Raw genomic sequence first — 24,100 nt, 5'->3', positions numbered from 1 at the left:
TATCCAACAAACAAGTAATAAGGAAACACAAACGTATCAGTAGTTGTTATCTTGATCTAACACCAAATTCTCGTCACTAGTTTACAAGTAAGTGTGTGGCAGCTATAGGGGAGAGTTAATTAATCAGATCTTGGAAGTTATGTCCTCTGTTAACTTTCGAAACATCGACATCAACTTCCTTTCCTGTCGGTAATAAAATTCACGACAACTAATAATCATTCCATATAAACAACGGGACTTTTCCTAAATTAGTCAAGCAAACAGCTGTTTGTCAATATAACCTGGTAGAGACTTACTTTAGCTTACGTACTGCTGCCCTAGCAGCCGGACTGTTCACACGGTTTGGTCTTAAGTCAAGAATGTAGGAAGAGATGAGGCGAGGAAAAAGTCATTTAAAAGGTAAAAAAACGCGAATGTATGTTTAACACTGAGTCACTGGCCTTTCCTTGAGCCACTTAACTGACAGGAAACAACAACAATCAAATATCGTCTGAGCAAGTTAACATCAAATACAAAAGCGGAGAGCAATAAAATCCTTCGCTTCAGACACCAAACTAAGACATTTGACGTTTACAAAAGACATCATGAGTAGCAGTACGCTGATAGAGGTGTTTGGCCATATCGTATTCAGTTTTACACGAGGCGTGACAGAGCATTACTACCCAGAAGAACCTGAATCAATGGCTTTTGGTTACGATCCTCTACAGGGTACTGGTTTGGAATGGAACTATCAACCTGTTGAGGAGGTTATTTATCAGGAATACAGCGAGAGAGAAGCAACTAGCTTGGACTATTTAATGGCTTGCGGTCCTAAGGTAAGAGTCATAGGCGCATGCTCATCAGACGACGATGAAGAAACACATGAAAACAACTCACAAGATGATGAAGGTAAAGCAATGGCGTGGAAGCGATTAAGACCATCCGCTCTCCACACTGCTTGGAAATCAATGTACTTTGGAGCCTCGATCTCACTTCTAACTGCTACCGTCATAGATTCACTATACATATTTATTTCATTTCTACTGTACAAAACTGTAAACAACTGCGAATTTTACCCAAAGAAATCCATTCCTGTGAAAGTTCAACGGCTAAGATCAATATCAGATACAATGTGTTGTAGCATCATATATAATAGTTTTCTTTTGGTGGTCCTATTTCTCTTTCGACCTTATCAGATCAAGGGAATAAGAAAAAAACTTATTTCAGCGAGCTGCTGTGGATTTCTATTAGATGCACTTTACCGCGTGTCTCTTCAAGCCCTCGGAATTTCCCATTCTAAACTTTCTACGATACAAAAGCTTCCACTGTACTTTTTCAGTTTTGTAAGTTTTTCTTGGCAAATATATCTTGTAACGAATCATTTTCTATCACGACAATCAACAAGGCAGAGGATTACGTTTTTCTTTCAAGTGGCAATTGTTCTTGTATCCATTGTCATCCTTGCAATTCCGGTGGCCGAGATCATCTACCCAACTTTTAATAAACAAACCATGAATGGCAAACTATTAATCGCTCTCTTTGCGCCTCTAATTGGAGTCGTTCTAAAGGTTACCTCACGAATTTGTGTTCAGCGGCTTGACCGGGATTACATTCATCCGGGATATTTATATGTCTTACTGGCGCCGTTGTTCGGCTCTTCGGCGATCATGTTTCGTGTTTTACATGCGGATCTCGGCAGTTTACAATACATCGCGATTCTAGGGATATTTCACGGGATTGTGGAAGTAATCGAAAGAAGCGCAATGGTCTTTATTGATCATATTTGCCACTCGATTTGGAAAAGAACAGCCGCTCCCTGGGGAAGTTTTCGCACCCCTCGTCGTGAGAGGCTAATGGCTGATATAACTATTATGAGCATGCTGTTTGAATCAACTGCTATAGTTTCCGTCAACGGCTGTTTGTATTTGTATAAGTTCAATTTCCTTCAAAACACCTCCTTATTAGAAGTGTCAGAGCCTTTTGCTCTAACAACTTGTCTTCAGTTGGTGATTGAGTGGTTTTTCACCAGCGTATCCCTCGCGATCGAGACTCACTATCAGAACATGGCTGTTATGGCTGTTTGGCAAAGAAGATGGAAAAGACATACTTTAATATCACTTACAACTTCAGTGTTCATAGCATTAGTTCTTCTCTAATGATTCCTTGGTTAATTTATCAATTAATTCCTTTATTAATTTCCTTTGTCTTCCTTTGTCTCTAAATATCAATATAAGTACATAAAACATATCATTGGCCTCCGTTTTCTTAATGACGTCAATACAACAACTCGACGGTTTTTATTGGCTGTCGGTCTTATTGACTTCACTACATCAACACAGTTTCTTTTAAACATAATTTATAGCATTATTTGAAACTGAAACAATTAAAACTGATCTTGAATAGATGTATACTGCTTGATTCCTCAGCTGTTTTGTGCTGAGAGGAAATAAAATGAAAGCCATATAATCATATGTCACATATAGTTCTTTATCAAAAACAGTTTTACAAATTTGTCAGTCAAGAAACTTGTGATCCCTACCTGAGCTGGTTCTGCTGACTAGCTGCCCTTCTCTCCCCTTCCTCAGCTTCAATGCGTCTCCTCAATTCACTGGTTATCTCTTTTATGTCAGCTAATCTATACCACAGAATGGAAATGGTTCATTTGAGTCACCACTGCTGCAGTAAAAATAGCTGTTCACTATTCAAGTTATTATTTAATGCACCATTAATAACTTCAACAAAAATTTAATCTCAAACATGACTATAAACCACATGCACACCCTGATTGTGAGCTAAGTCAACCAGTTAATAATTAACATCAATAATAATTTAACATTTGAAATTTGTAGGCATCAGAGTGAAAATCTGATCATGATTTACAATACCTTGCTTCCACAATACTCTTGAACTGAAGTGAATTGGCTTCTTTAGTGTTCTGATCATCATGTTGTTTCTTCAAAGAAGACATCTGTTGAAGGAAGAAATTTTGAGACACCAAACACAATAAGGAAAAAAAGCAGGCATTCTGATTTACATTCATTTATGTTCCAAGCAGTACAGTAACAATCCTATCAACTGCATTTTTTACTAGACTACAACTATCATAGTTTACAAATTAAAGTAATGTAACATGAGGATAGGGCCACAAAATTGCTTTAACTTAACCCTTTTCCTCTCAAGAATGACCAAAGAAGATTTTATCCTAATGGCTTAAAGTATTAATACATTTTTGAGCAGAGGGGTGATGAGAAGAAAAAAGGATATAAATTGAAGGATATTGTTCGATTAAGCACCAAAATCTCAAACGAAAATTCATCAAAAATGGATGAAGGAAAGTGCAAAGAATTGGAATTTTGATCTTGGGAGTGAAATGGTTATTAAATAAATGGAAGGAAAGGTAGTCACCAGTACTGACTGAATGATAACTAATTTTGAAGTTTTCTTGATCTGATATGTTGCTTTAACATATCAAAGATTGAATTACCTAGGAGAACTTTCCAAAAAAGAATTTAAGGCATTACTAGAAATAATATTTGCAGTAATAACTAAAAAATTTTTGACTGTGCGTATATATTGTGCGCGTTCTTCTCTAATGATTCCCTGGTTAATTTATTAATTAATTCCTTTATTAATTCCCTTTGTCTTCCTTTGTCTCTAAAATATCGGTAGAAGTACATAAAGCAATGGAATGTGGTGTATTTTCGCCAAATACCAACTTAGCCTCCGTTTCCTTAATGACGTCAATACAGCAACTCGACGGTTTTTATTGGCTGTCGGTCTTATTGACTTCACTACGTCAACAAAGTTTCTTTTCAGTCCGGTACTGGATGAATTGTAGTGAAAGTCTTGAGTTTGATATCTGACGAACTTGATAAAATGTCCCTCAAAAAGCATCTTATTTGTTTAGTATGTGGTGCCATAAGCGGAGTTATCGTGGCATGGCTTGTCCTCAAATTTTTGGAGAGTGAAGGATCTCAGCTAAGAGGAGGACATAGGGAGATGAAAGAAGCGAAAGACGAACGGGATGATCGTAATAACCCCGCGGCTAAGTTGCCTGAAGAAAATGATGATAGGCCCGAGAAGAGAGCTCAAGAACATGAAGAAAGGCTCTAATAAGGTGGGCTTTTATTGTATTATTTTATTTCCAATGTCAAACCTATAGATGGAAACGTGAACATTTCGCGCTGTATAGCCTGTCAAAAGTTTTCTTTTAGTTTGAACAACTTTTTAGTGTTTTGTTTCTGCTCTAGGCTCAATTAAATTTGTATATCATATATGGCCTTACACCTGACCAGGCGTAATTTCGTTGTTGACGGCAATTAATGAAATTGTAAAAATATCCAAGATGTTACAGTGGTCAGAGGGTCAGACCATTTCCGGTCATTTGGATTCTCATGTTTTTTTATTGTTTATGTTCGTTGAAGATCGGTGAGATTATATTTGCGGTGGCCTCAGTGCAGACAGTCTGCAATTAGCGCTCGTCTATTGGTCTGTTGCGCGAGAGGCACGTTTGCTGATAAGCATATTTGTGTAAAGGTCATTTTTTGGCATTCTCGTGGTCTCTGAATAAAGAATGAACAAAAACCCAAGTAATACGATTTTTGCCTTTCAGTCAACATATACAAAGAACTATCAAGAAAGAATGTATGCTGTAGCTGGCATTTGCTGTGGGAACCTGAGACATTTAGAACTGAGAACTGTATATGTGTGATACAAATTATTTGTAATGTGTTAAACTTTTTCTCTGTAGTTTTTGGAATTTTAACTGATCGTTTAGTAAATGGCACACTAAGTCATGTCAAAAGTGTTTGCAATCGAAAAGCCAACCGACTTGATCAATGCTATTTTCATGCTATTGATATTTTATTGTTTAGTGGAAAACTTACTTTAATGCCACCTCTCTTGGAGATTTTTATACCTTCAGTTTTAGTTCAAGTTGAGTGATCGTAAACATTGAAGTACTTTTCATTGTTCGCACGTGATTTGTTTCGTGGACTAAGCTAAGTGAATAAAGTTGTTTGTGCTTGATTTGGTTTGCTTGATCAGGCAAAGTGAATAATATTCCTCATGCTTGGTACGTTTTCCTTCACCAGGCGAAATAAAACGACGTTTTAGGAAAAGAAAAAAGTGACAAACTCCTACGATTTTTTTAATGAATTGTTCTCGTACAATTCTGATCCTGACGATCTCGGTCAAAGCGAGCACATCAAAGACATTCAGACAGTTGCAAAGGAAACTCAAGACAAAGCCAAGAATAGCGTGACATGTAAAACAAGAGACAATTATTTTAACGAAATCCAAAAGCTACTCAAAAGTTGCCGAGTGCAATCGAGACAGGCCTTTACGTAGCATGCCATGTTTTTATTTTTTCTCCGAAGGCAGGTGTCGTAACCGTTATCATACTACACCAATATTTAATGTTTTTGAAAAATTTGACAATGCATGACGTCATAAAATGTCAAACGCTATGGAAACGGAGTCTTCTTCGGAAGAAAATTTCAAGTTAGCGGGTGTAGTGGAGCGGCACTGACTTAAAGTGTTAAGCGAGACGTGGTAAATAGATTTGGTTTCCGACGAACTTGACGAAATGTCCCCTAACAAAGTTCTTTGAAGTGTAGTATGCGGCACCATAAGTGGCATTATCACCGCATGGCTTGTCTTCAAATTTTTGGGAGGTAAGGGATGTGGACCGAAAGGAGCGCGAGAGGAGATCGGAGAAGTGAAAGACGAACCCAATGATTTTAACAACCCTGCGGACAAGTTGCCGCAAGAAAATGATGAAAGACTTGACAAGCGGGCAGAAGAACACGAGGAGATGCGTTATTAAGGTCGGTGTTGAAACTATTATTTTAGTTGAAATGCTCCCATTATCCTCTGATAAACGCCATCAATCGTTATATAATTAGCATTTTCACAAAGTAAAACAGAAGACTGCTTTTCGTTACGTCACCGTAACGTGGCCTTAAATCGCGGTGGCCAGTTACACATAACTGAGGAAGATACTGAAACCCTAGTGATGCAATTTTTTCTTTAATTCAACAGATATAAAGAGCTGCCAAAGAAGAACGTATACCGTACCTAGCATTTACTGTGTGGGAACTTATTGAGCGAAGAATTTTTACTAAGAGCTGATATCTCTATGCATTACTGTGTGGGAACTCATTGAGCGAAGAATTGTTAGAGCTGATATCTCTATGCATAACAAACTTCCTAGCCCCAAGTCATAAGTTTTTGTTGAAGCTTTTGGAGTACTCTGCTGATAGTTTTTTTTATGATTTACTGTGAGGTATGACTTGTCCATAAAGTAATAAACTTCTTCGGTGACAGTTATTTATTTGTGAGTAGACAACCCTTTTTCATAGGCTATCAACACATGAAATATTTTGTGTAAAAGAAAAGTTACATTCAAGGTCCGCTTTTTCAATCTTTTTGTATCTCAAGTCTCGCTCAAAGTTCTGTTGTCAATCAGAGTAAACTTTAAAGAATATCGTATTATTCGCGCGTGATTTGTTTGCGGAATAGATAATCGCTCTGTCCTAGGAAAAAGACAAATTTAACAGCTTCCGCACAATTATTTTGTGAATTATTCGCTTATAATTTTGATATTGAAGTTGTTGGCTGCATTACAAAGAATAAATCTAAATGGGACATAATCGGGAAGTCAAGAAAAATTCGGGAACAAACTGTAAACAGAACCGGTCATTGGGTTATTTTTAAACCGAGAGATTATTATGCAATTACATCAGAGAGGGAAATCCCCGTTCCAGCGCTGGATCCAATTCAAATGGATCAATAATTCTCTATTTTGCATTGAACTATTTTTGATGGTTCTTTCCATCTTCCTAGAGGGAGAATGTTATCCTCGATTAAACGTTCATCCCGCCATTTCCCATGGGTGACCACTCAATACAGGGATAAGTTCAACACATTTATAACGCGAGTTCCTCACCGGATTAACATGATAACGTCGCATACGGTCTCTTGAACCCAATTCGGTCGTTTCGTTGCCACATTTGAAGACTGGCACATTTTTCTTACTAGATTTGCAATGGTTGTTGGTGCGGTTTGAGTCCCCATACGTCAAGTATCAAACGAGAGAAACCTTAAATAATTGTGTAAATCTTACTTCGTCATGATTAAGCTCCCCTTCCCTACACCTAGCCGGAAGCTTTATATCGTAGCAGCACAATATGCTATTCCTTGAAAGAGCAGCGCTTACCCGTAAGAAGCAGAAATCTTTTCACCAATACTATTGACTGCTTTCGATAATCTCTTCTGTTGCGTTTTTTTTTTTTCCAAGAAATTTATTTGAGATCGTAATCTCTTAGTGGGATTGGTAGTCTCAAGAAAACAACGGATTTCGCGACTGAAGAAATTACGCCGTCAGTTACTGGGCCAAGCGTAAAATCCTACCGCATGTAAATAGCGACTGGATGGATTTACTAAATGAAATTACGCAGTGTGTTTACATGACTGAAGAAATTACGCCGTCAGTTACTGGGCCAGGCGTAAAGTCTTACTGCTTGTAAATAGAGACTAAATGGAATTACTAAATGAAATTACGCCGTCAGCTTGTGGTGTAAAATCCTAAAGAAGATATAAATCCGACTAGAAACAAATTACTTATTACGACCTCAACACGGACAAAGTGTGTAATTCATTAAGAATTCCGGTTTTAATCGACGACTTCAACGCGGACAAAGAGTGTAATTCTTCGAACCGGGTTCATGCATATGTATTAGTAACGCGTGAAAGTCAGGTCAGGTACATATTTTGCCTGCTACTGGTACCCTGTAACCCAGTACTACCTGCCGCAGAACCACCACTGCCTTGTGGTTGCTTTGGTAGAAGTGAAGGCTATGGGAGTAAACCCTTACAGAAAATCCGGAGTAGAGCCCCGTAGGCGGCTGGTGGAACAATGTGAAACCTTCCGGCAACTCCTGCAGCTGCACTGGCACCGACCGTATCGGCTCGTCCTTTCCGTCGGACCCTACCAGCAACGCCGAGAGGGGGATCCTGGCGACTGGGCACACCAGGATTTCCATATCTTCCGCCCAGGCCTGCACCTGGAGAGGTCACTCCAGCTTCGCTGACCAGCGTGGGCACAACACGGAGAGCAGCAGTCTACCGGTTATAAGTCCAGGCTCGTTTGGCGTAGAGCCGGGCGCCAGGGGTTGCTCTCGACGGTGGGAGGGGTCTTTGAGCCCTATTGGGTAGCTAACGCCCGCCTCAAGCCGGGCAGCCCCCGGACAATTGAGTTGCTACCCCGCCACAACCTGCTTGCTCCATTGGGTGCTTGGAGCTTAGGCAAAACCGACAGGCAGGTTGTAAAGCCCCCGCACCAGGCAAACAACAAAGAAACAAGAAATCGCCAGCCTTACAGCTTGCTACTTGGAACGTCAGAACAATGTGTCCTGGCCTCTCTGACGACCTCCAGCAAATCCATGATGCCAGGAAAACCGCCATCATCGACCGTGAGCTGTCCAAACTCAAGGTCGACATCGCCGCCCTTCAGGAGACACGCCTCCCCGCAAGTGGCAGTCTCAAGGAGAAGGACTACACCTTCTTCTGGCAGGGACTCGAGCCAGAAGAGCGCCGCCTCTATGGGGTCGGATTCGCAGTGCGCAACACCCTCCTGTCTTCAATGGAGCCTCCTTCTCAGGGGACTGCAAGGATCCTCTCTCTCCGCCTCTCGACCCCCTCTGGACCAGCAAACATCTTCAGCGTCTATGCTCCCACACTCTGCGCTACACCCGAGGCTAAGGATGCATTCTACGAGGAGCTTGAAGCCAAGATCAGAGAGATCCCACAGAAAGAAGACCTGTTCCTACTTGGAGACTTCAACGCCCGGGTAGGCTCGAACCACAACTCATGGCCGCGATGCATAGGACACTTCGGAGTGGGCAAGCTTAACGAGAACGGACAGCGGCTACTTGAACTCTGCACTTTCCATGGTCTGTGCATCACCAACACCTTCTTCTCCACTAAACCGCAGCACAGAGTGTCCTGGAGACACCCCAGATCCAAGCACTGGCACCAGTTGGACTTCGTCATCACCAGGAGGTCCCTGCTCAACCACGTGCTCATCACTCGCACATACCACAGTGCCGACTGCGACACGGACCACTCCCTGGTCTGCAGCAAGGTGCGTCTCCAGCCCAAGCGCATTCATCGCTCCAAACAGCAAGGACGCCCCCGTATTGGCACAGCCAGAGTTTCACTCCCAGGACCGCGTGAACGCTTTGCCGAGACCATGGAGAAAGCCTTAGAGGATTGTCCAACTGACAGTGCCACAGCGCGATGGAACTACATCCGAGACACCATGTATGAGGCGGCCTCAGACGCCTTCGGAATGCGGGAGAGAAAAAGTGAAGACTGGTTCGAGGCGGGGATCAAGGAGATGAAGCCCGCCATCACTGCCAAGAGCACCGCACTCCTCGAGCACAAGAAACAGCCCTCCAAGAAAACACTGGCTGCCTACAGAGCTGCTCGCAACAACGTCAAGAGGATTGCTCGCAAGTGTGCAAATGACTACTGGCTCGACCTGTGTCACAGCATCCAAATCGCCTCGGACTGTGGCAACATCCGCGCCATGTATGAGCGCATGAAGAAAGCCTTTGGCCCTAGCGCCATCAAGATTGCTCCACTCAAGTCCACCACAGGCGAGATCATCACCGACCGCAGCAAACAGATGGAGAGATGGGCGGAGCATTACCAGGAGCTGTACTCTAGGGAGACCACTGTCACCAACACCGCCATCGAGAACACCACCCTACCCACCATGGAAGAGCTTGGCACACCACCCACAGTTGACGAGCTGAGGAAAGCCATCAAGTCCCTTGCCAGCGGCAAAGCACCAGGCAGTGACGGCCTTCCCCCCGAGATTGTTAAGCTAGCAAGTGAGAGTTCTCTTCTCGGCCACCTGCACGATCTCCTGCTCCAATGCTGGGAGGAGGGCACGATACCCCAGGACATGCGGGACGCTAAGATTGTCACGCTCTGCAAGAACAAGGGCGAGCGCAGCGATTGCAACAATTATCGTGGGATATCCCTTCTCAGCGTCGTAGGAAAGGCCTTTGCTCGCGTCGTGCTTAGCAAACTGCAGTTGCTGGCTGACCGCGTTTACCCAGAGTCGCAATGTGGGTTCCGTGCAGAGAGATCGACAATCGACATGGTATTCTCCCTCAGACAGCTTCAAGAGAAGTGCCGCGAACAGAGACGCCCACTTTACCTTGCCTTCATTGACCTGACCAAGGCCTTCGACCTGGTGAGCAGAAACGGTCTCTTTGCCCTTTTGGAAAGAATTGGGTGTCCGCCAAAGCTCCTGAAGATGATCACATCCTTCCACGATGACATGTACGGTACAGTCCAGTTTGACGGATCATCCTCAGACCCCTTTCCAATCAAGAACGGCGTGAAGCAAGGGTGTGTCCTGGCCCCGACACTTTTCGGAGTGTTCTTCTCCCTTCTCTTGTGCTATGCCTTCCGTGAGTCTGAAGATGGCATCTTCCTCCACACCAGGAGCGACGGGAACCTCTTCAACTTGGCCCGCCTCCGTGCTAAGACCAAGGTGCGCAGAGTTCTCATCAGGGAAATGTTGTTTGCGGATGATGCTGCCCTCACCGCCCACACCGAGGAGGCACTGCAGCGGCTCATCACACGCTTTGCGGAAGCCTGTAATGACTTTGGCCTAACCATCAGCCTGAAAAAGACTAACATCATGGGCCAAGGTGTCAGCGTCACCCCACACATCACCATTGGCGAGCACGCCTTAGAGGTAGTCGACAACTTCACCTACCTTGGCTCCTGCATCTCCAGCAACCTATCCCTGGACTCTGAGCTCAATGTTCGGATAGGAAAGGCAGCAACGGCAATGGCTCGCCTCGAAAAGAGAGTTTGGGACAATTCCCTGTTGACCATCAACACAAAGATGAAGGTGTACCAAGCCTGCGTACTGAGCACCCTTCTCTACGGTAGTGAGACATGGACCCTCTACTCCCGCCAAGAACGCAGGTTGAATGCCTTTCACATGCGCTGCCTTAGACGACTCCTTGGCATCACCTGGCAAGACCGCATCACAAATGCAGAGGTCCTATCACGGGCAGGTCTACCCAGCATGTATGCCATGCTGACCCAGAGGCGACTGCGCTGGCTCGGCCATGTATGCAGAATGGATGATGGACGCATCCCAAAGGACATCATGTACGGTGAGCTCGCCACAGGGACGCGGCCAACGGGACGACCAACTCTGCGCTACAAGGATGTCTGCAAGCGTGACTTGAAGACCTGCAGCATCAGCCCTGGAAACCTTAAGTCAGCAACAGCCGACCGTACACTCTGGCGATCGACTGTCAAGGCCGGCGTCAAACAAGCCGAGTTGAAGAGGGAGAGCCAGTGGGAGGTGAAGAGGACTCACAGGCGACAGAGGCTCCAGTCTGCCCCCATTCAACCAACCCCCACAAATGACTTTACCTGCACAAAATGCCAGCGGGTCTGCGGCTCCCGTATTGGGCTTCACAGCCACAGCCGGCGGTGCAGCTTGAAGTGATTCTACTTCTTAGGTGCAGATTTCCATTGTCTTCCGAGACAGACGGTTGCCAACAAAAAAAAAATTAGTAACGCGTGACTTATTTTACGTCACGTTCCACTAGGATTCTTAGATGGATGCTGCGTACCTGTTTCGATGCGGTCGGAGAATCTAGGATAGATCGAGAAATTCGAATCGAACCACGTCTGGTGTTTTGACCGTAATTTGGAAAGCTTTGTTTGCTAAGTGGATAAAGATAAAGAAGATGTAGTTTAGAAAATGGTTTGGATCTTTGAAATTCATAAGATTTCGTCCATGAAAATTATGCAAATTCACGCCTGAAATTGAGGCGAAACGTAATGTGAACTAATTGTTTACATAAGTTTGGCTAAATTTAAAAGTAAGCCAAACATAATAAACTAATGCACGCGCCCCAAATAGGGGCCGTCCTACGCTTTGAACGCAAACGTCACAGTATAATCTTCAAACATTCTCGAGGTCCATGTAATAACCCTGCTAGAGATGGAAGAATTTTTATGTAGTGCACTATTTGGTGCATTTCTTGGTGGGATTGTGACAATCCTGTACTTGAAGCTGTGGAAGAGTAAAGAAAGAGTGAAAGAGAGAGGAAGAAGACGACCGAGTGGATTTAATAACCCGCCTGAGAAGCAGCCTGTAGAAAATGACGAGAGACCCGCCAAGATGCCTCAAGAACACGAAGAGAAGTTTTAGATCAAATGTGAGTACAGATTTATCTCTGAAAAATTAGTTTCTAAACATTTAGGCCGCCAAGTAAATATTGAGTGATGTGGAAAGTGCTTACAGGTACATGAAAGTGATCATTTTAGACGAATTATTAAAATTGCTAAAATTTTTGGTGACCCCCGAACCCCTCTAACGCTGATTACAATTTATTCATGACTGAGTAGAGTGCACTTCCAGCCTGTAAATAATTAAGATGATGAGATCACAAACTCTATTTGATAAGTTAAAGTTTTCTCATTACCTGTTTGCTGGATAATGTATGGACATTACAGTGAGAAGTTACATTTCAATCGCTTCTGATATTTTATAGGTTAATAGGTTAAAATTCTGTCGAATGGAAACGTCGCATCAAATTTAAGCTTAAAGAACGAAAATAGCCAAAAGGAAAATTTAAAATCTAAAAATTTTGCTTGCCGTAGCTCTGAACCACATAGATGTCATTTCCGTCTAGGCTTCTGCTTGTGCTTGAAAGATTAATTCGGGATACATTCGGCAGTGTAATGAATAACAAATTAGAATAGAATTGGTAATTTTATATTTTTTGTTTTATTCGACAGAAACCGGGAGCGCTGAGATCAAATTTCCTGGCATTTCTACATGCTGTTTTAATGTACGAGAATAAAGCTACAAACTGTAAATGTGTGATTTAACACGTATGTCACAGGTTATGATTGATTTCTTGTAGTCGCATGAATGAATCGTTTTTATCATTATCAGTAACGTTTAACTTATATAGAACTTGAAGTATCAGTCGCGCGTATATGATTGTGAATTGTTTGTTTTATTAGGAGTTTTTCTTTATTTTCATTGTAATTTTTTTGTTTGATTTACAATTGACTTCCTTTCGTTTAAACGAATTGTGAACTTAAACTTACAGTTCGTGTCGCTTTAAATAAATAAACAAACCTGTATGTCTTGTATTAATTTTCACGGTCTGAACAACTTTACCTGTAGCTGAAAGACTGATGCTTGGCAATTTTGAGGAATGAAAAGGAGCGGTCTTTGTTTTCAGAGAGTTATTTATCAGAAGTTCTACTCCGAAGATTTTGGGAAGAATACCGAAAGATGCGTCACTTGAAAATTACCTGAACTATTCCCTTTTACGATTGAGAACGAAAGGTGAGCAAACGATTGCGTGACTTCCAAATTGACAGTTCCTTATGCAAATTATTTTGTGAAAAGTTTCGGGGATTCCCCTGCCATAAATGACGTCATGTCTCACTTGAGAAGTCGCCTATAGCACAGAATCAAAAGAGGAAATTTGAACTAAAGTAAAACCTAGATTTGGTGTGAAATTAATCCCGTGTACGTGTTATAAACGTGTTAATGACAGGAATGGAATTGCTACAAGGAGTTAGGAAAATGTCATTCAGGAGATGAATTCTTTTTTTTAATTAGTAACTTGCTTGTTCACACACGATAACGAGCTTTTTTATATTACCGACAGAAAAAAAGCTTATTACGAAATTGCTCGTCGCTTATACTGGAATGCCTGTACTTACACTCTGCTCGCTTCTTCTCTTTAATGCCGGAAAGCGGATTTTTTTGCAAAGAACTGAGAATTAAAGTATGGTTGCCTGGAGGCTCAGAGTATTCTGAACTGTAGTTACAGCATTTAAAATTATTAGGTGGCGCATTCACTTCACTAACTTAAACTGTTTCGAAGTGAAATAAAGTAAATACTCGTTTTGTCACGAGCGTGATACAAAGAAAGACTCCGTGTGTCCCTCACAAAATATAAAACCCTCTACCGTCGAATTTAACCATCGAATGCTCTGACACGAAGCTGCAGAGAACTCGATGGTGAGCTGGACCGTTAGTAGGGCTAACGCTCGAAATTTGACAGGTGAGACAGCACAGCTACAAGTTAAAATATAATTTTTATTTACATCAAATATTGATGTAAATATTTCGATAAAGTTTGCTTCACAAGGCATGATCATTCCATTGAAAGTTAATAGTTAAGGTGAAATGACGGTTGAAAGCTTTGAAAATGATCGAAGAGAGACAATGAAGTCATCAAAATTGTACGGTTTGGATCATTGCCGTATTCCAACCACCCAGCATTTTCCAGAAAATTTTGAGAAACCGCAAGATTTTACAGCAGGCAAAGTTTAAATCTCGAAACCGGTAAAAATGCTGTAAATGTTTGTTTTTTCTTCCTGATTACTCAAAACAAACTCTGTGATAATCAGATTTTTATTCTGAGAAAAGAAAACAAGATAGATAAAAGATAAATGGATAAATGAGTTTATAAAAACGACTTAAAGAAAGATACCCTTGAGCTGCGTGGCACTGAGTAGCAAAGTATTCAGTAAACATGAAAAGAAAGGTGCCATGTTTTGGATGATGGTTTCAAAAATTTTGGGCCCGGCCTTTCATCAGTGTTAAAAAAAGGCTCGTTGAATAATAATTGTTAACCAAATGAAATGAAATGACATACATTGAAATCATTTTTTTCCCTTTTGCTGTTTTTACCATTGCCTTTTTCTCTTCAGTGAATTCCTTCGTTTGTATCTTCTGGTTCATGGTCTTCTTTGTGGAAGAGGCAAAGTTTTTCCAGCCATGGTCCTCGATAATATCTAACGGGCGTAAGCTACGTTTCATGATACCGTTGTCTTCGCAGCAAATTTGGAAAACTGTTCGTCTAGGGCTATCGTCTGTTCGTCTTGGGCTATCTCACAACTGCGACTTCTGTGACGCTATATTCTTGATAAATGTTTTTAATAAATAACTTTCATCAAAAGGTTGTTAGATCCATTCGCGACCCTTACTCTGTAGAGGATCGCAGCCAAAAGACTCCCCCGTAAATGTAGTTTATTCTGGGTTGTTATGCTCTGTCGCGCCTCGCGTAAAACTGAACACATTATGACCAAAGACCTCGGTCAGTGTACTGCTACTCATGGCGCTGTTCAAAGTGTTTGACAGACAATGATCAGAAAGGCGGAATTCTATTACTCTTAAATTAGGTGTGCCTTTCCATTAGTAACCTTTTGTGTTCTTTGTGGATTTTACGGTTTCGAACCCATTCAAAGTAGAGCAAGGTTATGAGTTAAACCAAACAAGATAATAATGAAGAACAAGTTATGCTGCGTTGGTGGTCAAGTGAAACACTAATTTGATTATTAACTGTAAATGAATAAAGAGAGATTAACTGAGAGCTGGTCACTATGTTGGATCCAAATAAACTTTCGAAGTGGCGAATAATGGCTATAAACATATGAAATTCATTTGTGCGCACTGCGGTTGAAGAAACGAATATAGAATCGATCCTCGCAGTTACTGCTAGTTCAGTAGTGTTCATAACTGCAAGGATCGATCCTATATTTGTTTCTTCAACCGCAGTGCACAAAAATGATTTTCATATGTTTCCAGCCATTGTAAATGGATTTTATCCATTTATTAAGACCATGGAACAAAGAAAGAATATGACCCTCCTTCGAGGTTTCGAAACTTAAGTGACACACTATTTGATTATCAACTAGAAGTGGGTAAAGAGAGATTAACTGGGAGCTGGTCATTATGTTGGATCCAAATAAACCTTCAAAGTGGTGAATAATGGCTGTTATCAGCGGATAAAGGGAAATTAACTTTGAAATACAACGAGCCGAAACGACCTGACTACACATGGCGATAATGTGGGAACATGCAAAAGGAATTAGAATGACTGTCACGCCCTTATAGTCAGCTGAAAGACATCCAGTGTTTGATTTGAATAATGTGGGAACATATAAATGAATGTTATTCATTTATTAGGAGCGTGAAACGGGGTTTCGAATCTCCATACCCTCAACCAACCAAGCGCAACGTACATGTTTGAGGTCTTTATTCTTAATTGGTCTTCACGTATCGTAAAATTGTGGATGAAATCTTCAATAATTTACAAGTAAATGTATAGCAGCTAAAGGAAGAATTAGTTAATCAGATCTTGAGAGTTATGTCCCCTGTATAGTTTCGAAACGTGCCGCTACAAAGTCTCGAAACATCGACATCAACTTCCTTTCTTCTCAATTATAAAATTCACGACAACTAATAATCATTTCATAAAAGCAACGAGACTTTCCCTAAATTAGTCTAACTAGTTGTTCGACGCCTTTGAAAAATAACTTTAACAATTGTTTGTCAAGATAACCTGGGAGAGAATTCCTTAAGCTTACGTGCTGCTGCCCAAGCAGCCGGACCGTTCACACGGTTTGGTCTTGAGTCAAGAATATAAGTAGAGCTGAGGCGAGGAAAGTGTCATTTAAAAGGTAAAAAACACGAATGTATGTTTAACACTGAGTCACTGGCCTTTCCTTGAGCCACTTAACTGACAGAAAACAACAACAATAAAATATCGTCTGAGCAAGTTAACATCAAATACAAAAGCGGAGAGCAATAAAATCCTTCGCTTCAGACACCAAACTAAGACATTTGACGTTTAGACAAGGCACCATGAGAAGCAATACGCTGATAGAGGTGTTTGGCCATATCGTATTCAGTTTTACACGAGGCGTGACAGAGCATTACAACCCGGAAGAACCTGGATTAATGGCTTTTGGCTACGATCCTCTACAGAAGACTGGTTTAGAATGGAACTATCAACCTGTTGAGGAGGTTATTTATCAGGAATACAGCGAGAGAGAAGCAACTAGCTTGGACTATTTAATGGCTTGCAGTCCTAAGGTAAGAGTCATAAACGCATTCTCATCAGACGACGATGAAGAAACACACAAAAACAACTCACAAGATGATGAAGATAGAGCAATGGCGTGGAAGCGATTAAGACCATCCGCTCTCCACACTGCTTGGAAATCAATGTACTTTGGAGCCTCGATCTCACTTCTAACTGCTACCGTCATAGGTTCACTATACATATTGATTTCATTTCTACTGTACAAAACTGTAAACAACTGCGAATTTTACCCAAAGAAATCCATTCCTGTGAAAGTTCAATGGTTAAGATCAATATCAGATGTAACGTGTTGTAGCATCATGTATAATAATTTATTTTTGGTAGTCCTATTTCTCTTTCGACCTTATCAGATCAAGGGAATAAGAAAAAAACTTATTTCATTGAGCTGCGGTGGATTTCTATTGGATGCACTTTACCGCGTGTCTCTTCAAGCCCTCGGAATGTCCCACTCTAAACTTTCTACGATACAAAAGCTTCCACCGTACTTTCTTGGTGTTGTAATTATATCTTGGCAAATACATCTCGTAACGAATCATTTTTTTCTCGTTTCACGACAATCAACAAGGCAGAGGATTACGATTTTCTTTCAAGTGGCAATTGTTCCTGTATCTATTATCATTCTTGCAATTCCGGTGGCCGAGATCATCTACCCAACTTTTAATAAACAAACCAAGAATGGAAAACTATTAATCGCTCTCTTTGCGCCTCTAATTGGAGTCGTTCTAAAGGTTACCTCTCGAATTTGTGTTCAGCGGCTTCACCGGGATATCATTCATCCGGGATATTTGTATGTCTTACTGGCGCCGTTGTTCGGCTCTTCGGCGATCATGTTTCGCGTTTTACAAGCAGGTCTCGGCAGTTTACAATCCATCGCGATTCTAGGGATAACTCACGGGACTGTGGAAGTAATCGAAAGAAGCGCAATGGTCTTTATTGATCATATTTGCCACTCGATTTGGAAAAGAACAGCCGCTCCTTGGGGAAGTTTTCGCACTCCTCGCCGTGAGAGGCTAATGGCTGATATTGCTATTATGAGCATGCTGTTTGAATCAACTGCTATAGTTTCCGTTAACGGCTGCTTGTATTTGTATAAGTTCAATTTCCTTCAAAACACCTCCTTATTAGAGGTGTTGGAGCCTTTTGCTCTAACAACTTGTCTTCAGTTGGTGATTGAGTGGTTTTTCACCAGCGTATCCCTCGCGATCGAGACTCACTATCAGAACATGGCTGTTATGGCTGTTTGGCGAAGAAGATGGAAAAGACATACTTCAGTAGCACTTACAACTTCTGTGCTCATAGCATTATGGACTAGCACACTTCTGTTAATTATTGTGCGTGGTAGATTTCAAGAGTCTTCGAAGCAACCTTGTAAGATGCCGTTTACTTAGAACTGAAGAATGAAGCATAGAAAACACCAAGTCTTCTGTAGGTTTACAGTCGTTTCGATATAACTTAAGTGAGAGTAGTCATGTAACCTACGCAGCCAATGAATCGAATCGACTTTGTTGATGTATCAAATCGACTTGTATCGAATTAACTTTAAAGATAAATCTTGCCCATAAGTCTCGAATTTTAATGTTAGTTCTATCTTAAAAGATAGAACTATGCACTTGACAGGATTATGTGTTTTGTTCTAACAGTGCTTTTATTAAGACATGCATGTTGGAAAAAAAAAAACCCGTATAGGTAATGACATAATTATAAAGTATTCAATGTAATACAGAGTACAAAATGAAATGGAGATATTTTGACATTATAATATCATTAACAATAGATGTCGTGATTAGAATCGTCCAATTTATCAAATCTAATGCACGTAACTGTACAATAATCAATTACCATTTTTATATACAACAAGATTTGAAAAAACACAGATGGATTAACAATGAGATGGTTAAAGATGAATGTTAATGAATTTCAGCAAGAGAGACCTCTTGTTTTTGCATGACAAATACGAAAGGTTTGGACGGAAAGTAGGATAAATACGGACGGAATTCGAACTGCACAAGGAAAAACCTGCATATGACTTATTACTTCCGTGTTCACCAGAAAACAAAAGAAAATAAATTGAGAAAATCATTAAAATTAATAAAAAAAAATGCTAATTGTCCAATTTATGGAACACAGCCCATCCAAGAATTTCGCGTAACTATATTTTCATATGACACTTGTCATTCACATCAACCTATTTTCGCCATTTTTTATCAGGCGAAATTTGCAAAATTGATTGATGTGTCGCATCCGTTTCATAAAACATAATTATTGTAAGATACATTAAATCATTGTATCCTTTATGATAATCACAGCGTTTTATTTTACGTAAAAGATTCGGCAAGTGACGTAAGTAACGAAAACGAACTTTCTCTATATCAGCTGCGTGACAAAAATTATGGTATGGTTGGAGACTGACAATCTGCACTCCCACCCTATTAAATTTTACATTGCTTACAATATTGAACGTTACTGGGCACTAACATCAGAAATTCAGTTCCCTCTGCACTCGATTTGCGTGTCGAAATGAAACGAGAATAAAACATCATAACTAGATTTGCAATTCTAGTTCTTTTCGCTTGTCTCGTGTACCCAAGTCTACTTTATGGGTCAATAACATCGTTTACAACGGGAGAAATCAATTCAGGTCATCGTGGTTCCGTTCGACAGATCCGATCGGTCGAATTTGATGCAACCGAAACAACTCGAAAGTGCAATTCGAAATAATCTCGGCGTCATCAGAAAATTGCGTCAAACTCTCCATAGACGACTTTCCAAACGACTTTATGGCCCAGTATCAGCGACAGAAGCAAGGAGGCGTTGTTATTCATCGTCTACTGGCCATTTATATGTTTGGAGCATTGGCCTCAGTATGCGACGATCACTTCGTTCCCTCGCTGGAACAGATCACGAGAAAGCCTCACGTGGGCTCTGATGTTGAATTGCTGGTGTGACTTTTATGGCGGCTGGAAGCTCTGCCTCAAAGTGATTGTAAACATTTAGGTACCTCTTATGATTCGCGCGTGATTTGTTTCCGCGACCAATTGAAAGCTAAGTTAATAACATTATTCGTGCGTGATTTGGTTTACTTGATCAGGCAAAGTGAATAATATCGCTTAGAGTTAAAAGGCTGAAATTCCGAGCGTTAGCCGAAAGTCCTCCAGTTTCTTTTAAAATAATTGCAGCTCGGTTGCGTATTCCTGTCCGTCACGCGTTCTTTTCTCTAGTGTTTCCTTTCTCTCTTCGCCAAATGTCATTAGCTCTCGTTTTCTCACTGACGTTAATACAACAACTCGACGTTTTCTATTGGCTGTCGGTCTTACTGACTTCACTACAGCAACACGGTTTTTTTCAGTCCGGTTCTCGATGAAAAGTAATGAAAGTTTTGAGTTGAATCGACTTGCACTGGTGTCCGACGAACTTGATAAAGTTGCCCCCAAAAAGCTTCTTAGTAGTTTAGTTGGACAAAAATATTCACCGAAAAGGGAAATATGTCTTTGCCAGCTTCAATAATGACAGGAGATTAAGTTTGGGCGATAAAACAAAAGATTGCGTGGGCAGAAATACCGGAAGTAGATTCGTACACATCCCGATCTACATTCAAATAACTCAGAAAAGTCCTGATATCTTTTTTAACGTGATAAAGTTCCCTTATCTACCCCTCCCCTAACCCAACATTAACCCTAACTTGCAATCAATTGACTGTTGTTGGGTTAGGTAGGGAGGGGTAGGTGGGCAGTAACTCAGGTGCTGATATTGCGCATATTGATCCAAACACAGAGGTGTCTACCATTGCTTGCGCTGTTAACGACGCGCGTTGTGTGGAGCCGCCGTAGATAAAATCTTCAATCATTTTCGAGGTTCATTTGATAACCCTGTCAGAGATGGAAGAACTTTTATGTAGTGCACTCTTTGGTGCATTTCTTGGTGGGATTGTGACAATCCTGTACTTGAAGCTGTGGAAGAGTAAAGAAAGAGTAGCAGAGCGAGGAAGAAGACGACTGAGTGGATTTAATAACCCACCTGAGAAGCAGCCCGTAGAAAATGACGAGAGACCCGCGAAGATGCCTCAAGAACACGAAGAGAGGTTTTAGATCAAATGTGAGTACAGATTTATCTCTGAAAAATTAGTTTCTAAACATTTAGGCCGCCAAGTAAATATTGAGTGATGTGGAAAGTGCACACAGGTACTTAATGATTTAGAAATGATAATTTTAGAATCAAAAAGAGTGGTTTGGCTAGTAAATTATAATTTCGCTTTGGTTATGAATTTCCTTTCACCCCGAACTCACAAAATCTGATTGTTAATTCTCCCCTCAGGCTGCTAGACATTTCCTTGTAAATTGGTTTTGAGAATTTTGTGGCAGATCAAGATAACAAACTTTATCTAATAAGTTTAAGTATTCTCATTAACTGTTTGCTGCATAATGTTTGGATATTTTAGGGAGAAGTTACACATAGAGATTAATAGGTTGAATTTCTGTCTAATTTTGAGACTATGACGTTACATAAAACTATGTGCTCGGGTGCAAAACAACCGTGAAATCTGCTAAGTCCAGAATATTGCCTGTCGCAACGCTAAACTGTCATGACGTCATTTCCGTCTAAGCCCTCTATTTTCTCTTGCATAGCAGAGTTTTTAGACATTCGGCCGTATAATGAATTATGAATTAAGAACAGAATTTGTCATTTTATATTTTTTTGCTTTAGTCGACAGATACCGGGAGCGCTGAGATCAAATTTCCTGGCATTTCTACAGGCTGTTTTAATGTACGAAAATAAAGAGATAAACTGTTATATTAATTTGTGATTTAACTCGAATGTATTAGGTTACGTTGATTTCATGTGGTCGTGAGAATGAATTGTTTATATCATGACCAGTAACGTTTAACTTACATAAAACATGAAGTATCAGTCGCGAGTATATGCTTGTAAATTATTTGTTTTATTAGGAGTTTTTTTTTGTATCTCATTTTTTTGGTTTGTTTTACAATTGATTTCCTTTCGTTTAAACGAATTTTGAACTTAAAGTTACGGTTCGTGTTGCTTTGAATTAATAAACAAACTTGTAGGTCTGATGTCTTTATTAGTTTTAGTCTGAACAACTTTATCTGTGGCCAAAAGACTGATCCTTGGCAATTTTGAGGAATAAATAGGAGCGGTCGTTACTTTGAAGATTTTAGCAAGATTGCCCAAAGATGCGTCACCTGAAAATGACCATAACTATTCCCTTAACAATTGAGAACGAACGGTAAACAAAAGATTGCGTGACTCAAAATTGACATTTCCTTATGCAAATTATTTTGTGAAAAGTTTCGGGGATTCGCCAGTCCGTAAATGACGTCAAATCTCACTTGTGCGGTACAGAATCGAAGGAGAAAATTCGAACTAAAGATGGTGAGCTGAACCGTTAGTAGAGGGGGGCTTTGGGGCCTATTAGAAACCGCACAACCGTAGAAAAAATCATCCAATACCGAAAAACCGAAAAAAAATGCGATCAAAACCGAAAACCGCACGCAAAACTGTCAAAACCGATACATTTTCACATCCCAGTTATTAAAACCCTGATCGATCCGATACAGTGGTGACAAGTGAAACATACAGAGTAAACTACACTAATTTCATTACAGGATTTATAAAGGCCATGGACTTGGCATTCGTATCTTCTAGTATCTGCTTAAATTAACAGTTGCTCTCCCCAGGACCTCTAGCGTGGTCTCTGCGGACCCAGCAGCTGGTAATGGAGCCTAGTTAAATTAAAGGAATTCGCGCAAAGGTCCCTTATAGGATTGCAATTTTGCAGTCACAAAAAGCTATAGCTCAGGAAAGTTTCATCGAAAATCCCTAATCTAACATTTCCATTTACGAACTAAGAGCTGAAATTTGTAGATTCAATTGGAATGATGAATCAACTTGGTCACCAACTTCGAGGTGGCGTTGATAAAAAAAACCCACCCTACGTGTAGCCATACCCTCCCCTCCCCCACCTTGCCGAAAATCCCAATGCCCCCCCCCCCCTTAGTAGGTTCCTTTGGATAAACGGAAAAGGTCGTCTTTAATGACATCCTGTTGCTTGCGTGGACGTGCGTTTCCTGTAGTAATTTTTCACGGCTGAGCTATTTTGGAGGATGCTTGACAGCAGGTATCAAGAAATTTCGATTTCAACAAAGATCGTCGTTTCTGAAACGAAAAATACTCTTTGATACTTCAGCATTAAGTTTCCGAGCATTGACTTACAGATTGGGTTCGACAAGTACTTTGCGCTCAGTGATACAACTCCAAGCGACAAGGAGCCGAGCATAAGACATTCCCCAGTTTTAGGGAAGTAGATGATGCAACTAGCGCAATGTTTCTCTTTGACATCACGGCGGCTATACTGTATAACGTAAAAAATAAGCTTTGGTGGCCATATCAGTATTCTCGGAATTTGGTCTATTTTCTTTTGTAAACGCACGGGCGCAGATGAAAGGTAAAACTTATTAGTTACGTGAAGTTGCTCTCTAAAGTGATTGTAGCTTCCGTTAAGGAAAGATGGGAAACCATCATTTATCAGGCTACCCATGCAGTATAAAAAGTGTCGCACGCGAAAGTAACTGAAGATATTCGACTCCTTAGAGGAAAACTGCAGTATAAGAAATTTTCAATGGTTATACCGTTATTATGTTTTACAAAATGGACCCAAGGCCCAGAAAAATTATGATAACTTTGAGCAACAGAATTTAACGATCTCATTACTAAACACCATCAGTATTCGACCAGAAACACAAAGAAAGAAATTGCAAAGACAGGAAACCGAACACACTAGTGTCAAGAGTTTTTAATGACTTGTGGGCTGCAATGTCAGACTCCATCAATTCTCGAGTAAAGTGTCGACACAATTCTCCTTATTTTAATTAAGAGAATTATTGCTCATTTATCATTTTATGAACCTCATCGTAGCTGTCCAGCCACCATAATTCAAGCTTCTCAGTTCAACATGATTTAGATCATTGGATCATAGCTTTTCAAAGTAAGATTAGGGAAGGTTTATATCATATTTGCTCTGTTTGTAACAGAATACTATACAGAAAAACTGTGATCCATGCAGTTAAAAAAACAAATGTACAACACTCAGCGAGAACTATTTACTGAGTTGTATACCCATGATTCCTTTCCGTCTTGGA

General features: G+C 40.7%; 2 protein-coding genes across 2 annotated transcripts; both read left to right on the top strand.

Annotated features, from left to right (window-relative positions):
* Positions 1–441: 441 nt before the first annotated feature.
* Positions 442–2,135, top strand: LOC149038446 (uncharacterized). Its single transcript, XM_089184078.1, has one exon. It carries the CDS (start codon positions 585–587, stop codon positions 2,133–2,135), a length of 1,551 nt encoding a protein of 516 aa, XP_089040204.1. The 5' UTR covers positions 442–584.
* A 14,138-nt stretch (positions 2,136–16,273) lies between these two features.
* Positions 16,274–19,304, top strand: LOC149038445 (uncharacterized). Its single transcript, XM_089185660.1, has one exon. It carries the CDS (start codon positions 16,706–16,708, stop codon positions 18,332–18,334), a length of 1,629 nt encoding a protein of 542 aa, XP_089041786.1. The 5' UTR covers positions 16,274–16,705; the 3' UTR covers positions 18,335–19,304.
* The last annotated feature ends 4,796 nt before the right edge of the window (positions 19,305–24,100 follow it).

Source organism: Pocillopora damicornis, chromosome 10 (assembly GCF_964200805.1).
Source record: "Pocillopora damicornis chromosome 10, jaPocDami1.2, whole genome shotgun sequence".
NCBI lineage: Eukaryota > Metazoa > Cnidaria > Anthozoa > Scleractinia > Pocilloporidae > Pocillopora > Pocillopora damicornis.
Note: the sequence above shows the minus strand (reverse complement) of the source record. Positions and strands in the feature narration are given on the sequence as shown.

Bases quoted from the DNA above. Each gene is read 5' to 3' on its own strand.
- LOC149038446 (XM_089184078.1), top strand. From the start codon at position 585: ATGAGTAGCAGTACGCTGATAGAGGTGTTTGGCCATATCGTATTCAGT.
- LOC149038445 (XM_089185660.1), top strand. From the start codon at position 16,706: ATGAGAAGCAATACGCTGATAGAGGTGTTTGGCCATATCGTATTCAGT.